An 18,821-nucleotide genomic window follows, 5' to 3' on the forward strand; every position below is an offset into this window, starting at 1 on the left:
GTCTGACAGTATATGTCATTACAACCACATATGTCTCAGTCTGACAGTATAGGTCATTACACCAACATATGTCTCAGTCTGACAGTATATGTCATTACACCCACATGTCTCAGTCTGACAGTATAGGTCATTACAAACACATTTGTCTCAATCTTACATGTTTTGTCATTACAAACACATGTTGCAATCTGCCAGTATATGTCATTACAAACACATATGTCTCAGTCTGACAGTATAGGTCATTACAGAAATGTGGGCCTTGGTTTGAAAGTATATTCTATTACTAATGTATGTGCCTCATTCTGATAATTTATGGAATTGCAAACATATGCTCCAAAGTCTGACAGTTAATATCATGACACACATGCACACCTTAAAAATATGTACTAACAGCCAGCAAAGCCAAAACTTCCTAGCATTCAAACTGTTGAAAAATTATGTTGAAATGATATGCACCTCTTATGCAAGTACGCCAAAAATCACAAATTTCAACTATCTCCAAAAAGGGCAAAATGTCAAATATTAATAAACTTCAAAACCTTGACAACATGCACACCTTCAATATATGTACAAACAGTTGCTTTTTGTTGATGTGGTTCATAATTGTCCAAAAAGCAAGACATAGCCATCCTACATTCATCATCTCCATCCAAAAAAAATCACTCTGTGGTTAACTTTTTGAAATTTTAACAACTTTCTTGAACTATCCTGGATCTGTACCAAAATTGCACAGAAGCTTGTTTATGATCATAAGATAGTGTCCAGAAGTTAATTTGGCAAAAACAAATTCCTGTTTTTCAGTATTTACTTATAAAAGGACTTACTTTTTCTGCCAGGAAACATTACATTCACTCTGTGGTTAAAGTTTTTGAAATTTTAATAACTTTCTTAAACTATCCTGGATTCAGACGCTTGGTAATGATCAAAAGTTAGTATCTAGAAATTCTGTTGTTTGGTTTCAGAGGATTGGTAATGGCAAGAACAGGACTGACAGATGGACAGACAGATGGATGGTCGGGAGGACAGATGGATGAGTCAAACATTATATCTTATTGAACTTTGATCTGAGGGGTACAATGGATAGGTGCTACTCAAGTTAAATCATTTTAATGCTTTAAAAAAATTCTAAAGAGTATTAAAAACAAAAGAGAACTAATTCTTAATATTTTTAATATGTATGTCAAATGATAAACATAAGTTCATATGTACCGGTATATAAGATTAATAAAAAGATTCTTCTCTACTTAGTAGAGAAAATTAATCATTACAAACACATTTTGCATACAGGCATACTTGTAACAAAACAAACAATTATAAAATAAGAAAGCAAGACATCTTTTGTACCAGTTAGCAAAATTAATAATTAAAAATAGTGATTTTCTGTATTTCATTTTTATTTTGGTGAATTTCCTTATTAAATCATTATTAAAGCATGATGAGGTATAATAAGGAAGGTCTTCGAATCTATTTTGTATACATTTATTTTTTAGAACAACCCCTGCTCTGGTTTTATAGATTCAAAGATTATATGTCAACATACAGACCAATATACTGTGTCATTTATATGGGCATTAGCTAGGAATTCAACAGAAAAAAAGAATTTGACAGACAAAAATAAAACATTTTTTTTTTTAAACATTTATAAAAGCAGAATAAAGAAATAGGCTATCACTTAAAGAAGTCAGTTTGGTACAATTTCATCAAAATAAGCTAAAAACCATTGCTGGTGTATTATTGACTTGCAAGCCAATAATTCAACTCATTTAAATCTTTATTCATGTAACCATTAAATTTAACATGTACTGTACAGGAATGTTTCCATTAGACACATGATCACTGTTAATTCAAAATACAATCATACAATACTTAGCTCACAACTTTGTTTGTCCTAAACTTTCAGGGGACATAAATTGTCACCTTTATTAAAATTTTAAAATCTTAGCATTTTCTCCTCATTATACAAAGTTCACTACTGCACTCATCAAGTCTTGAAAGAACATGTATTGTAAGAGAATAATGCAACCAGAACCTGAATATATAAATAGTCTGAAGAGAACTATTAAGGATTATCACATATATGGCATGTACAGATAAGTATGTGTATATAACTACTCTTGTATAAAACTATTGATCTAACAATCATACAAAACACTAAATCACTAATTCAAACCATGAAAAAAACTTTGGTTCTAAAGGACTACATAAATGATGATCAACTATTTATTATGAATTATGTTTGCTATAGAAATATATTTCAATAAAACTTGGCACGCTAGATGATACCAGACACACATTTTAATTAAGAAAGAAAGAGCAAAAACGCATAATATTTAAGACACAATTGTCCAAAGGCTTTACATGTTGTCATGTAATAGTTCTAAAAAAATGTGAATGACCCTAACTTTATAATCAAAGTAAAGTTTCCTAAATGATAGATAAGCAGTAGTTAAGTGACAATTGGTGCTGTTCTGCAAAAGCACTTGGCACTATTTATGTTTGCGTTGTATATTTAGAGGACATCCAAGAAATCAATAATAATTCTGAATACAACAAGGCATTTATCTGGATCACATCCAACATAATCAAAACACAAGTCCTGTCTCCACTTTCCTTACAATAATCATATACTGCAACTGTTTTACCTTTTTTTACTTGTTTTCCCCAAGATCCTCATGATGTATCATCATACAACACCTCCTTAAAAATTTGGCAGCAGTAATCTAATTGGATTTTGTAATAATTACAAGAAAAGGAAGAATAATGGAGCGTTGTCAGATCCTTGTAAAGAAAGTATGGACACAGGATCACATGTAACCAGCTGACATATACTTTTAAAAATAAAATATAACACAAATGATATGTTACGCTTGTCACTTTGGTCATCAGAAAGTTTAACTGTCTCCAGTATAGGAAGGAAAGTGTCGTAATTTATTTGATTGTCCCTATCATTTCCTTTCTTCTTCACTTCACAGCCATAATAGTATTGTCTAGAACCATCTCTAAAAACTGAAAAATACAAACATAATTCTAGCTTAGTATAACTGGTATATCATTATAGATGAGTATTATATCATCTAATCCCATTATAATATTATAATTGAGTGATTTACTTATTTCAGATAGTATTGAACTTGAGTCCTCAATAGAGTCTACCCTAACTAATACAGTCTACCCTAACTAATACTGACGCCAAATAGAAATATTTATCAATATTCCTGATATACTGTTGTTATCTGAGAAAGAGAGAAATTCTTACAAGTCCATTTGTTTTCGTCACTTTTAACTAAATCTATTGAGGCTAGGATTCATAATGTGGACAGATTTCACATTCACAGTCTGTTGTATAACAAATTAAAAAAAAATCAAGACAGATTTTTTTTTATAATTTAGTTGTAATTCAATACCCCAGCATACCGTAATTTAATGTATTACCTCTTCATAACCTATGTTAATAACTCCTCTTTGCTGGGTGTCCTTCACTCGGAATTTATCTGTTAATGTCTTTAACATTACACAAGCTTGAATAAAATCGTCAAAATTAATGGTCCTCATTCCTCTTCTGTCAAACACTCGGATCACACTGTCACCAAATTGAGGTGACCTAAAAGAAAAGTGAAATTTCTTGTTTATATCCTGTCGTAAACTTTTTACCTCCAATACTTGCTTAAAATCTTGAGAAGAAAAGAAACAATCAGTAGATATAAAGGGAACTACACGACATACATTTATCTTCCATAAATGTACTTGATTAAAATTAATGTATTCACACAAAATACAATTTAATATTTCAATGACTAGAATATGCAGTATTTAACATAACAGTGCTTTGAGGGGTACTTTCATAATCTTGCAATCAAGACAAAAGGAGAACTTGATGAGTTCTTGATTAATTTCTGAAAAATTTGAGGTAGGGCCATACTTGCAAGGACAGATAATTAGCCCCTGTCGTACCTTATTCTTTATGCTTAGATATGTTAATATTACTCATTTTTCGAATAATAACTGAAAAGGAAGAATACTAATTATGAGATTTATTTGTTTTTTGTTTAAGAAAGCTATTTTCAGACATTCTCTGTAACAGTGAGTAAACATCCCTTGTAAATCTGCTGTTTTATTTTTAAAATATTACCAAATTCACACTAGACCTATACTTACAAATTATAACCAAATGTTCTGAATGCATTGCCTAGCTCCTGAGCGTCAATGTTACCCGATCTATCTGTATCAAATCTATAATGTAAAATAGTTGCAAAGGATCAAATCATATGCTATTTAAGGATGTTCGGTACTCTGTCTCAAAATAACAAGCTTTTTAAAAGACTGTTATAAATTAATAGTATATAAATAAAGGAACAAAAAAATAAGAAAAAAATAAAGGGCTGTGCGCTAGTTTTTTGAGATATAAGCCATTGAAAATTTTGCAGGAAATAATTCTCTCTCAACTTTTCATACAATTAACAATTGCACCTTTTCCCTTAAGAAAACATTGAAAAATAACAAGGATTTTTTAGGATTTTCAAATATGGCTTTTTAAACTATTTGTAATAAAATTCTGTAAAGAAAAGAAAGGGTCAGTGGGCAAAATTTTTATATCTGACAAAAAGACCAAAACAAGAGTAGCGAACATCCTTAAACCTAAAATCTATCTACAGTTAGTCTGTGTGAACATTTTTATTAGTTCAACACTGTGCAAAACATCATAGTTTAGCAGTTTATAATGTAGGGAGTCAGCAGGATAAAACAGGAATGTGTCCATAGTACACGGATGCCCCACTCACACTATATTTTTCTTTGTTTATTGGACCGTGAAATTGGGGTGAAAACTTTAATTTGGAATTATAATTAGAAAGATCATATCATAGGGAACATGTGTACTAAGTTTCAAGTTGATATAACTTTAACTTCATCAAAAACTACCTTGACCAAAAACTTTAACCTGAACTCCGCACTATCATTTTCTATGTTCAGTGGACTATGAAATTGGGGTCAAAACTATAATTTGGCATTAAAATAAGAAAGATCATATCATTGGGAACATGTGTACTAAGTTTCAAGTTGATTGGACATCAACTTCTTCAAAAACTACCTTGACCAAAAACTTTAACCTGAAGCAAACGGACGCACAGACGGAGGAACGAACGGAGGCACAGACCAGAAAACATAATGCCCCTCTACTATCGTAGGTGGGGCATAAAAAAAAATGTGTCCATTGTACACAGAATGCTCCATCCGCACTATAATTTTTTATGTTCAGTGGACCATGAAAATAGGGTAAAATGTCTAATTTGGCATAAGAATAGGAAAGATCATGTCATAGGGAATATGTGTACTAAGTTTCAAGTTGATTTGACTTCAACTTCATCAAAAACTACCTTGACCAATAACTTAAACCTGAAGCGGGACAGACAGACCAAAGAACAAAAGAACGAATGGATGCACAGACCAGTAAACATAATGCCCATAAATGGGAAATAAAATGTTTTATCAAGCTTGTTATCATGTTCTTCATTCTGAATTATTCAACATAAGTAAACTGTCCAGGCTGTCATTATTCTTTTTTTTCCTCCTTTCTTCTTTCATTTTGTCTTGTTTTCTAATCATACAAAATAAGTCTTAGGTTTTTTCAAAGTATATTTTACCTGTACCAAGTCAAATATATTTGAGCTTTTGATCTTGCCATTTGATAAGGGACTTTAAGTTTTGAATTTAATCAGAGTTTAGTATTTTTGTGATTTTACTTTTAATGTACCATTTCTTAATAAGCTACAACAGTCTTTTTAAATCTGGTTTAATTTTCTTCATAAAAGTTTACCTTTCAAAGCATCCTTTCCAATCTTGTACATATTTCCACAAAGCAGCAAATTCATTGATATCAATTGTACCATCTCTGAAATAAAAGAACATAGATTAAATGTTAAAACAAGCAGAAAGAGAAAACTATAATTTTGTTTCAGTTTCTTTCCTTAACTTAAGGGGTAAAAAAAAAAGTGTTGACCATTGCAAACTCAAAGTTACTGAAGGGTAAAGATTGCTTTCATTTTTCAATGTGATAATGTTGTATTAAGCTGAATGGGACACATTTAGAAAATGTTTCAGTTATCTTCTTTTGTTTAAAACTATAGTTGAACCTATTGGCAAAACTTGTTTTTTTTTAATTAAAGAACCTTAGTGAGCACGCTCACATGCCCCACGTCCCCACATTGTCATTGGAGAAATTAAATAAGTGAAAGAAAAAAAAATTGTATAAAAAAAAATAATTTCCTGCCAATATTCACATCTACATAGTATGTCCTTATTATCTACAAAATTTCATGAAATTCTGTTGTGTGGTTTGAGAGGAGTTACGATGACAAACTGTTGCAGTAGTACATTGAAGTAAATAAGTTCAAAGGGGCGTAACTCCTAGAAAAAAAATTGAATCGCAATTTCCCGTCGATATGCACAACTACATAGTATGTCCTTATTATCTGAAAAGGTTTCGTGAAATTCTGTTGTGTGGTTTGAGAGGAGTTGCGATGACAAACTGTTGCAGTAGTACATTATAGTAAATAAGTTCAAAGGGGCTTAACTCCTAGAAAAAAAATTGAATCGCAATTTCCTGTCAATATGCACAACTACATAGTATGTCCTTATTATCTGAAAAGGTTTCGTGAAATTCTGTTCTGTGGTTTGAGAGGAGTTGCGATGACAAACTGTTGCAGTAGTACATTATAGTAAATAAGTTCAAAGGGGCTTAACTCCTAGAAAAAAAATTGAATCGCAATTTCCTGTCAATATGCACAACTACATAGTATGTCCTTATTATCTGAAAAGGTTTCGTGAAATTCTGTTGTGTGGTTTGAGAGGAGTTGCGATGACAAACTGTTGCAGTAGTACATTATAGTAAATAAGTTCAAAGGGGCTTAACTCCTAGAAAAAAAATTGAATCGCAATTTCCTGTCAATATGCACAACTACATAGTATGTCCTTATTATCTGAAAAGGTTTCGTGAAATTCTGTTCTGTGGTTTGAGAGGAGTTGCGATGACAAACTGTTGCAGTAGTACATTATAGTAAATAAGTTCAAAGGGGCTTAACTCCTAGAAAAAAAATTGAATCGCAATTTCCTGTCAATATGCACAACTACATAGTATGTCCTTATTATCTGAAAAGGTTTCGTGAAATTCTGTTCTGTGGTTTGAGAGGAGTTGCGATGACAAACTGTTGCAGTAGTACATTGAAGTAAATAAGTTCAAAGGGGCGTAACTCCTAGAAAAAAAATTGAATCGCAATTTCCCGTCGATATGCACAACTACATAGTATGTCCTTATTATCTGAAAAGGTTTCGTGAAATTCTGTTGTGTGGTTTGAGAGGAGTTGCGATGACAAACTGTTGCAGTAGTACATTATAGTAAATAAGTTCAAAGGGGCGTAACTCCTAGAAAAAAAATTGAATTGCAATTTCCTGTCGATATGCACAACTACATAGTATGTCCTTATTATCTGAAAAGGTTTCGTGAAATTCTGTTGTGTGGTTTGAGAGGAGTTGCGATGACAAACTGTTGCAGTAGTACATTATAGTAAATAAGTTCAAAGGGGCGTAACTCCTAGAAAAAAAATTGAATTGCAATTTCCTGTCGATATGCACAACTACATAGTATGTCCTTATTATCTGAAAAGGTTTCGTGAAATTCTGTTGTGTGGTTTGAGAGGAGTTGCGATGACAAACTGTTGCAGTAGTACATTATAGTAAATAAGTTCAAAGGGGCGTAACTCCTAGAAAAAAAAATGAATCGCAATTTCCCGTCGATATGCACAACTACATAGTATGTCCTTACTATCTGAAAAGGTTTCGTGAAATTCTGTTGTGTGGTTTGAGAGGAGTTGCGATGACAAACTGTTGCAGTAGTACATTATAGTAAATAAGTTCAAAGGGGCGTAACTCCTAGAAAAAAAATTGAATCGCAATTTCCTGTCGATATGCACAACTACATAGTATGTCCTTATTATCTGAAAAGGTTTCGTGAAATTCTGTTGTGTGGTTTGAGAGGAGTTGCGATGACAAACTGTTGCGTAGTACATTATAGTAAATAAGTTCAAAGGGGCGCAACTCCTAGAAAAAAAATTGAATCGCAATTTCCCGTCGATATGCACAACTACATAGTATGTCCTTACTATCTGAAAAGGTTTCGTGAAATTCTGTTGTGTGGTTTGAGAGGAGTTGCGATGACAAACTGTTGCAGTAGTACATTATAGTAAATAAGTTCAAAGGGGCGTAACTCCTAGAAAAAAAAATGAATCGCAATTTCCCGTCGATATGCACAACTACATAGTATGTCCTTACTATCTGAAAAGGTTTCGTGAAATTCTGTTGTGTGGTTTGAGAGGAGTTGCGATGACAAGAAACAGGACTGACAGACGGACGGACTGATGGACGGATGGACTGACAGACGGACGGGTCAAAAACATTATACCCTCCGCAACTCGTTGCGTGGGGTATAATAAAACAGCTTTCTTGACAAGTAGAGTTAAATGAAATATTTTGTATATCAAATAATAATTATTAATAAAATGGATTAAACCATGTTGTATGAACTCTGACATAATATGTGTCTGAGTGTTTCAAAATAAAGTATATTGTTATTATTATAATTATTGACAGATACACAAATGAGATTTGGAAGATAGACTAAGGAAGGGTTTTGGTTCATAATCTATACCCCCAAAACTACAAATCTGATTTCATGTTGAATGCACAAATAAAAATACTAGAAAACAAAACTCAACTTGAAAACTGAAAACTTACATAATTGAAAAATAGTAAACAATTCATATAAAGACTACATGCAATCAGGCTGATGCAATGTTAAAATCTTCCAGGTCAATCAACTATTTTTAGGGCAAATATCCTTGATTATATATATTCCGATTTCTTCGATAGAAGTGGGAGTACATTGTTACCTTCATTTTACTGTCACCACAATGTTTATGCTTCGATGTAAAGAATGTATCTTGTAAAATAGAAGTGAAAAACTGAGGGATCTGAAAATGTTTAAAATTGCATAGCTCAACAATCAATGAGATATCCGATAATATCCAAAAAAATAGGAAGCTCTTACTTGCAGTTGCTGAAAAATGGAAACACAAATATCTTATAATATTGCAATTTTTCAAAATTTTCCTTTGATCTTGCTGACTGATAATTTTCTTTCTCAGCGAAGTGAAATGATATGAAAATTATCGCTAAAAACTAAGGACACATGTGCCCGTCGTCATAGGTAAAATAGCGATAAATAGATTATCATCTCAACTCATTCCTCACTTTCACCGTACCAGCTCAAGCGAGAAAATCAATCTCGTTGAGATGATCAACTATAATCTTTAATTTCACATGTGACCCATTGTAAAGAACATTAAATTGAGAATGGAAATGGGGAATTTGTCAATGAGACAACTTAATTAAAGAGCAGGTAACAGCCCAAAGTCACCAATGGGTTCTCCTACACAGTGAGAACATTCAGCACCTAGAGGTGGCCTTTAGCTGGCATTTATTTGACAATATAAAGTAGATAAATGCAATATCTAAATACTGGGAATAGGCTATTGAAAAAGCTCACATGAAGATGCATTTTTTTATATTTTGAGACTTTTCATAACTATGCCAAAAATGCAACATGTAAAAAGCAAGCAATATATAGGTTTAGTATCACAAATGAAGCCCTGTATGATAGATGTCAACTCTAAAATACAGGTGGGATCTTTAAAAATATTTCTCCTTCTTTTGCATCATTAATTGTTGCTTTGAAAAGTGAAATTGCACAAATAATTGTGAAAAATTTGTCTGTTTAAGATACAGTACCAAATCCCACTTTTTTCAAGTATTAACATATTAATTGCAAGAAGTATGACAAATTATGTTAAAAAAATATATGTGCCTCACTTTTCCTCTAGAAAATTTCACAAGATTATGATTTTGCTACTTTGAACTTTGGTTTTGAAAAGTTGACACCCATGTTATGCTTATTTATGCTTTGTGTATGAAACTGTTTAGTAGATAAAAAATAAAGTATGTTTACACTGTAGTTCTGTATATTCTGGTTAAAGATTAGTGTACTATGAATGTTGGAGGAGTTCAGATATGTAGAAATCTTTAAAAAGCTGTATTGTATGCTTATGTATTCTAATGGGAATGTGTTAGCATTCATTGAGTAATAGTTTCCACCAAATTCACCTCTACTAGAAAAGACCCAGTAAAACATTTGACTTCCATACTTTACCAAATGCAACTGGATTAATGAATGGAACAAATTCAAACATTTTTGTGGGGGAAACTACAAAATTGGTGTTCTCAAATTTTATACTTAGTAATTGTTATATGCTCAAAAGGGAAAGATGTAACATTATTTCTTATGTATTTTCTTTCCAGAAAGGAATAGTAAAATTATAATACTTATGTTTGAATGCAATTCCTAATCTTAACCCTTAATTAGGCTACATTTATACATGTTTATCTAAATAAGTGTAAAATCTATTGAGGAAACGTTTAACAATCTAGGGAAATCAGAGTTTAATCAACAATACAAACAACTACAGCATGCTAGAACATATTACAAAATACAACAAGAATGGTGTCTCTTACTTGCTCTTATCAAACATCCCAACCATTAGACGGCAAGTTTCTTCATTAAAAGGTGTACTATTCCCGTTCATTAAGGCTTGCCGTAGTTCAATAGCCGTAATTTTACCCGAACGATCTTGATCAACTGCCTGAAATAAGAATAGCTTACTTGTTAGTGTCAAACATCCCAATCATTAGACGACAAGTTTCTGGATTAAATGGTGAAAAATTGCCATTTAGTAATGCAAGTTGTAACTCGTTGGCAGAAATCTTACCAGAGTGATCCTGGTCAACAGCCTGAAAAATATGGCAAACATTATCTATATACATGTAAAAACAGTTTGAAGCTTTTGTAAAGCCATTATTTGTTTTGCGATTTGAACATTGATCTTTATTTGAAGATTTATGAAAAGACAATCAATTGATGGATAAACAGAACATTTTTAATGCCTGTTTGTGCACCATGTATTTCTGAATTGTAATGCTAAGATGCATATTATTTTTTCAAAATCATTTTATTCAAAATTTGTATTTATTGTCAAGATAAGTAATTTTCTAGGAGAACTTTTATTATAGATTAATAAACTTTGTTAACAGGATGATCTTAGATATATTTGTAATTTCTTCGATTCTTCATGCAGTCTCTTAGTTGTTTTTTAACATCATAATATACCTGTTGTGCGATAATGTGTATTAAGTACCTGTCTCAAACACTGAGGGTAATATCAACAAAGTACACACTTCTACACTATAATGTGTGATGTGTATTAAAGTACCTGTTTTTATATTATTCATAATGTTTTATACCTGAAACCAATTCCATAACTCTTGACTAACACCTGGTGGTGGAGCAGGTGCTCCATATCCCCCTGGAGGTCCATATCCTCCTCCTTGTGGTGGAGCTCCTCCACCATAGGCACCCTGCTGGTAGCCACCTGGTTGACCATATGATGCAGGTGGTTGTTGGTAACCTTGTGGCTGGTAGCCCTGGGGTGGGGGTTGTCCATACTGTTGTTGAGGAGGTGGTTGACCATAAATTTGTCCTCTGTTAGGTGGTGGGGCCTGTGAGTAAGACGGAGGAGCACCTGGTCCTTGTTGAGGTGGAGGTGCACCATATCCTCCCTGAAATGAGGATGACACCTGTCTAGATATTTAATTAAACTTGTGTGCATGTCCTTATTACAGCTATATATATGTTAAACAGTCTATGTTAAATTGTGTTATGGGCCTTGATGGCCAAGTGGTCTAAGTTGTCACTACTGAAACCACTAGCCAGTCAACACTGAGGTTGTGAGTTTGAAACGCACTTATGCACTCGACTTTAATCTTAATTGACTAGGATTGTCAGTTTTCCTATCGAATGTTGGTGATGTTCCCTAGGCACTACAGCTTCCTCCACCAATAAAAAAAGACCGCCACGAAATAGCCTAAATGTGGTGCTTATAAGTGGCTTTAAAACACCAAAAATCAAACCAAATTAAATGATGTTATTTAACTGTCAACAGTCTTCGGAGGTCACCTCTATCAGACTATGGTTCATTATATGGTTTCAGACTAAAATAAAATGCACACCAAATCCTAAATTATACATGTATTATTGAGCCAATACATTGTAATTATGGATTTTTTCAAATTTTGATATGTCTTTAAACTTTTCCAGATGCACAAGTTTGTCTGCACTCAGTAAATTATGAGGTGAAAATAAGGCCATTTTAGCCAATGGGTCCACATGAACTTTAACTTCAACCTGATTCCTGATTAAGAAAAATACAATATGAGTCTTAAATCGTTTCAAAACTTGTTGGATTAAGTATTGCGAAAGAAAAACCTACTGTTAGGAATCATATCATACAGAACGTCAGTACTTTTTTTTTTTTAAAGTTCTACGAAAATGACGGTGATTGTGAACATGGTTTGGGAAATTTATAAGTATCTTACGTATTGTTGTTGGGGTGGACCACCCCAAGACATTTTGATATATAATGTTACAACGTAATGAAGAAATAATTTTGACTAATAATCACAACTAATACACAGGACAGTGCTGACATCTATTTACACAAAGGTAGATAACTTTCATCCTAGGTGAAGATAAATTATGTCTTTCAAATCTGGGTCCATCCTCATTTCGCCGTTTCCCAGTAAGAAATGCGGTACTTATATTAGTGAACGTATGGTGTGTCAGGTCAATTAATTTGTATTGAAAAAGGACCCTGAAGATTATAAATATGCCATTCCATGACTCTTTCAATGTTTATCTAAACGGGTGCTGTACATAGTTTGAAAAAGCGTTTTTATTATTGTTTTGACAAAAATCCTCTTGTGTTTATTTTGTTAAAATAAAAAAAAATATAGGAATGTCTATCCTGTATCCTGAGACTACTATAACACAGTGTTATGGTAGTCTCAGGTCTATCTAAAGGATAGAAATGTCTAAAAAAAAATATGAGTAAATTTTTTAATTTTTTTATTTCACATCTGAATTTCTTAGATGATAGTGTTGTAAAAGATTTGACCGTACGTACATTTTTAGAATGAGGCGTGAACTTCAGCTCTGCATGATGGCATACAAAATGTAGTTCGGTCAACACTTTTTACAACCCAATTAATTGATAAAAAAGAAGCATTTAATTTTTAATTAAAGGGCCCTATAAAGACCTTTTATCACATTGCATACAAATACATAAGATACGACCTACATTTCATGAGAGACATATAAGAAAACAATACCGTTTAGTTACCACTATTAAAATGCTATAAAAGGCCAGGACAGAACCAGGTGATGACAATCAACATCTTTAGTAGTTATCAAAAGTACCATGGTTATAATCGAATACACCAGACGCGCGTTTCATCTAGGTACATAAGACTCATCACGGTAACGCACATTTCAAAAAAGTTGAAGAGCATTAACGACCCAAAATTAAAGAAAAAACAAGTTATGCCAAATACGGCTAAGGTCATCTATGCATATCAAAATCATAAACCACTCAAAATATATATGTATATGTGGCCACAGAGAGTCATAGTGTAAACAAGTATATTACTGCCACTATCCATATTAAAGTCTGTTGATCTCTGTTCTGTTCCGCCGATTTGAAAGTCCCGATTACCTAATTACAAAAAAAACAACCATTTAAATTTCGTTTCATCTCCGCATCTAGTACGTGTTCTTCTAACTACCTCCCTTAATTCAGTATTATCCAAGAATTTGTTAGTTTCTTCTGTAATAAAGCTTATGTAAATTATAGTATCAATTATTTTTGGAGCGTTAAAAGTTCTTTAGGCGCTTTAGGTAAAAACAAACCCGTGCTTTCTGTATCTGTAGTATCTGTAGTAGTACGTGTAGAATCCTGTTTAGGCTTTTATACACGGTGGCGATGAGCGCCGTTGTTATTCTAATTCTTTATTTATTTAAAGAGGAATCTCCTCAACATAGATATATACAGATTCACAATTATCAAAGTTTTGAATACAAACATGTTAAACACAAGACAAGCCAATATGTACAGGACAAGACATACAAATACTACACACCCATCCAATCACTCGCTCATTCTTACTCGCATGCACACGAATTAACAAACATGTATGATTCAGTAATATAAAATAGTGATTATGGAAAGACAATTTTGAGCACAATCAGGTCAAATGGAATATGTGTTTCAAGCATTATATGTTTTATTACAAGAAAAAAATAAAAAATAAATAAAGAACAAATAAGTTTTTAAGCTATCGAGAAAATCTGTTCGAAGATTTAATAAATCGAAACACACACTCAAACAACTCTAAATTAGTATCATCAGACAAATCATCACTACCTTCTATTAATATTTTGCTCAGATAGTTGGGACATAGATCCCGCAACATTGCTATATTTATATCTGGACAAAGCAGATTCTTAATTCCAAGTAGAAGAGTAATCCGATAGTTCGTGTAACGGGCGCAAAGAATTAAATAGTGCTCAGTGTTTTCAATGCAGTTACCTGGGCAGAAATCGCAAAACCTATTTAATGTTAGATTAGATTTATACAAGTGGTCATTAAGAGCACTTAGCCCTAAGCGTAATCTAGTATGAATCTTTTTCTCATAACCATGTCCTCGTGAATATATTTTTTTACTACACAAATTGAGATTCTTCTTTAACCGCCGTTGTTATGGGCGGTGTTCTTGTAGAGCGGTCTTAAATGCCTCTACAGAACCTGCATGCACAACTTTATCTGGTAGTTGGTTCCAGTGAATAGTTGTTTCCACAAAAAATGAATGTTTGTACTGTGGTTTGTTGCTATTTGGTACTTTAAGTCCTCTGGTGTTATTTATAACTTGACGTCAGTTTCACAGTTTGAATAAGTTTTGGCTTTTATTGTTCGTTTCGGTCTTGCTAGTATGACAAAATTGTCGGCTGGTAGAGCCGGCACCAGACCCTCAACCACCTTGTAAATCAGGATAAGACGGAGGCTCTATGTCTTCTTTCCTCTAGCGTCTCCATTTCAAGCTGGCGTCTCATATTAGTTATGGACCCTGTTTCTCGACTCCTGTAGTTTTTCTTGATGAATCGTAAGCCTGTATGCTGTTGGTTTTTTTTATTTGGTCGGGTTGTTGTCTCTTTGACACATTCACCATTTCCATTCTCAATTTTAGTTTGTCAATATCCCCTTTCATATATGGGTTCCAGATTGTTGCGCCATATTCCTTTGTTGATCTTACAAGGGATATATATGCTACTTTCCTGCATGCTTCTCGTACGTTCCTCAAGTTCCTCCGAAGAAAGCCCAAGGTGGCGTTGGCTTTCTTGCTGATGTTATTTATGTGGAAGCTCCATTTCAGATCGTTTGAGATTTGGAGTTCTAAGTAGGGGTTCACTTGTACTTCTTTTAGGATGTGTTTATTAAGCGTGTAGAATTTGTCTGCTTTTTTGTTTATGGATAGAACATAGCACTTTTTGGCGTTGAAACGCATTCCCCAAAAAATTTTGTCGGCCCAGATTTCTAGTTGTTCCAAATCTGTTTGTAGCTTTTGTTGGTCTTGGCTATTTTTAATTGTTCTGTATAGTAGGCAGTAGTCAGCAAATAGTCTTACTGATGATGTTACACTGTCTGGTAGGTCATTGATGTGGCACATGAATAGGATTGGTCCTAAGACTGTGCCCTGGGGGACCCCAGAGTCGACTGTTGTTTCGCCAGATGATTCGCTTTCCACGATGGTTCTCATTGATCTTGCAGTTAGGAAGTTCTTAAGCCATTTGTGTGTATTTCCTTTAATTCCATACTGATCTAATTTATGTAATAATTTGTTGTTTGGTACTGTGTCGAAAGCTTTTGGAAAATGTAATATTCCTACGTCGATTTGATGTCCCTTGTCGTGTTCTTGTAAGAAGTCGTTGATGGTAGTTATGATTTGGGTTTCACATGAGTATCCTGACATGAAGCCGTGGTTTAAGTTGGTTAGGATTATGGTTTTTTTTCAGATGTTTAAAAATATGCCTGCATACGATATGTTCTAGAATTTTGCTGATGACAGATTTTAGGGATTCAGGTCTGTAGTTATCTGCCAGGTGTTTGTCTCCTTTTTTGAAGATACTGGATATGTTTGCTTCGCTCCAGTCTTTTGGTAGTTCACCTGTGTCTAGCGAGCATTGCATTATGATTTGTAGGATAGGGGCTAGTTGTTCAGCACATTCCTTGAGTATGTGGTTTGGGATGTTGTCTGGTCCGGAGGCTTTATTTGGGTTTGTATTTTTAAGTAGTTTTTTTCCAGTCCCTTTTGGTCGATCGTTAATGGTGTTATGTTGATTTTAGCTCGTATTCTTGTTATTGGTAGGTGAGTGTCTGATGTTATTGTGAATACGGACTTGAATTGTTCTAGTAGGAGTTCGGCTTTCCCTTTACTGTCACTGACAAGAGTAGTTCCCTTTTTTAATGGTGCTATTCCTCCTGAGTCCTGGCGTTTGGATTTAATGTATTTCCAAAACGGCTTTGTGTCATTGTTGTTTAGTCTCTCAAAGATGTTTTGGTTGACATATACATATTCTGCTTTCCTCAGTTGTTTCTTGCATTCCTTTTGAAAAGACCTATAATTTGACCATTTGTTTGTTTTTCTGGCATGTTTGTATAGCCTCTGTTTTTTCTTTAGCATTTTCCTCTGTTTGTGTTTGATCCATGGGATGTTATTTCTTGATCTTATTTCTTTGTTCGGAATATTTGTATTCATGGTTTTTTGAAGCTGACTTTTGAAGGTGTCCCAAAGTTGATGTACCTCAGCTCCTTGATGATGTTTTCTTTGACCTCTTCTAGGGTGTGTTTAAAGTCTGTGGTGATTTGGTCCCATTTCGCCTTCTTGTAGTTGTAACATTTTCTTGGTAAGCTTTTTTGATGGTGTACTTTTGTTTCCAGGTCGGTGAATACCTGGTACGTTATTTGAGGATTTAACTAGAGTTGGATTCGTAACAAATACAAGGTCTAAAAGGTTTCTTTCACGAGTTGGTATAGTGTGTATTTGTGTCAGATTATATGTTTCAGCTATATCAACTAGTCCTTGTTGGATTTCTCTGTCTGGTCCAGGGCTGTTGCTGTGTCCCATATGATGTCGGGGCAGTTGAAATCTCCTGTTAGCATGACATTGGTGTTCCCATTAGTCCTGGCTTTCTCAAGTGACTTTTGCAGTTCATTTAGGTGTTTTTGATCTCTGTGTGGCATGTAAAAAGATCCAACTAGCAAGTCTTTGTTGTTTTTTATTTTTATCTTTACCCATTCAATTTCTCCATCAGTAATGAAGGATGTTTGTTCGACTGATGTAATGGATTTCTCTACAAGTACAAATACAACCCCTCCAAGGGTCCCTCTGTCATTTCTGTATACATTATAGTTAGTTGGCAATATTTCGCTTGACATTATGGCGTCTTTTGTTGGATTTGATCCTGGTTTTATTCCTTTTAACCATGATTCTGTGGCGCATACTATGTCTGGTTTCAAGTAGTGGAGTGCTGCCTCAAATTCTTGTTTTTGTTTTTGTTTTTTTTTTTATCTTTTATGCTCCTTCAGTTGATTGTCATGATGCGGAGGTTGGTTTTTCTGGTATCTCATAAGGATTGCTACTGAGATGTGATTTCCTTTGGTTTATGGATGATCGTGTCTTGCTGTGAGATGACATGTTTCCACTCTTTGAGCTGCTTGACTTCAGTGGGCTGAAGACTGATGATATTGAGTCCATGGTGAAGTCCAATCCGGTTATTTGTTCGTATATGTTTGATGTTTCTAATTCATAGCTTCTAAAGGTGAATGAGCTTATGTTCATGCTTTCGCATTCGCAGCATACCCACTGTACATTAGATTTTTCTAGGAGTTCATAATCTTTTGAACATAGTTAAATGCAAGAGTTGTGGTGCCAGATGTTGCACCCGTCGCATTATACTCCTCGACAGTTCCATTTGACTGGATGCTCGCAAAGACAACAGGGATATACAGTTTCTTTTTTTGGCGGTCCTGGGTTTGTTTCGATGTCTCCACTTAGCGTTATCAATAGTAGGAGCAAATATTTGGTTTTGGTGTTGCAGATAGGTAGGCAGATTGGTCTTCTACCGGCTGGGTGTAGTTTAGCATTAAGTAATTGTTGGACTAGTTGTTGATGGGTCCATGATTTACTATGTTGTGTTGGTATGGTGAGTAGTACAAATAATGATGGTCCTTTTAATTATGATTACAGTTATGTTTTTTTACTCTCTTCACTACACTTTCACACCATCTTACTTGATTAAATGGTTTTTGATTGCAAATTTATTTGCTTTGACTCGTTTACAGCCTTTCACTGTTATATCATTAACAGTAGAGAATCCTCTACGAAAACCTGCTTGTGATTTTGAAATCAGGTCTACGTGATCTGCATAACAATTCAACATGCAATTCAACATAGCAGAATTTGTATTCTTTATATATATCCCATTTAAAATTGCATCACTATCCAAAGCGTTGCCATTTTTAAACACATTATCTGGCAGAACTTGGTTCCAGTTTATAATGTTTCAACAATTTTTTTTTTTATAATGAATATTTTGATATTCTATCATGTCAAGCCGTTTTGCTATTTAATTGTTCTTAAAGATATCTCATAAACTTTATAATATATCTTATATAGTTTATAAGATATCTTATATAATTGTCTTTATAAGATATCTCATAAACTATATAAGATAGCTTATAAACTATATGAGATATCTTATAAACTATATA

General features: G+C 33.6%; 1 protein-coding gene across 3 annotated transcripts; it reads right to left on the reverse strand.

The window, feature by feature from the left end:
* Positions 1-2,661: 2,661 nt before the first annotated feature.
* On the reverse strand, positions 2,662-12,700 carry LOC134725754 (programmed cell death protein 6-like). 3 transcript variants are annotated; one of them, XM_063589870.1, is made up of 7 exons: positions 12,535-12,700; positions 11,404-11,718; positions 10,618-10,745; positions 5,813-5,887; positions 4,156-4,230; positions 3,433-3,601; positions 2,662-3,006 (listed from the first exon to the last, which is right to left on the reverse strand). In XM_063589870.1, the coding sequence occupies exons 1-7, from the start codon at positions 12,565-12,567 to the stop codon at positions 2,962-2,964; spliced, it is 840 nt and encodes a 279-aa protein (XP_063445940.1). In that variant the 5' UTR covers positions 12,568-12,700; the 3' UTR covers positions 2,662-2,961. The 3 variants fall into 3 exon arrangements, with proteins under 3 accessions (XP_063445940.1, XP_063445941.1, XP_063445943.1); XM_063589871.1 differs by lacking the exon at positions 10,618-10,745 and adding an exon at positions 10,766-10,893; XM_063589873.1 differs by having other exon boundaries at positions 12,621-12,687.
* Between the last annotated feature and the right edge of the window lie 6,121 nt (positions 12,701-18,821).

This window comes from Mytilus trossulus, chromosome 7 (assembly GCF_036588685.1).
Source record: "Mytilus trossulus isolate FHL-02 chromosome 7, PNRI_Mtr1.1.1.hap1, whole genome shotgun sequence".
Taxonomy (NCBI): Eukaryota; Metazoa; Mollusca; class Bivalvia; order Mytilida; family Mytilidae; genus Mytilus; species Mytilus trossulus.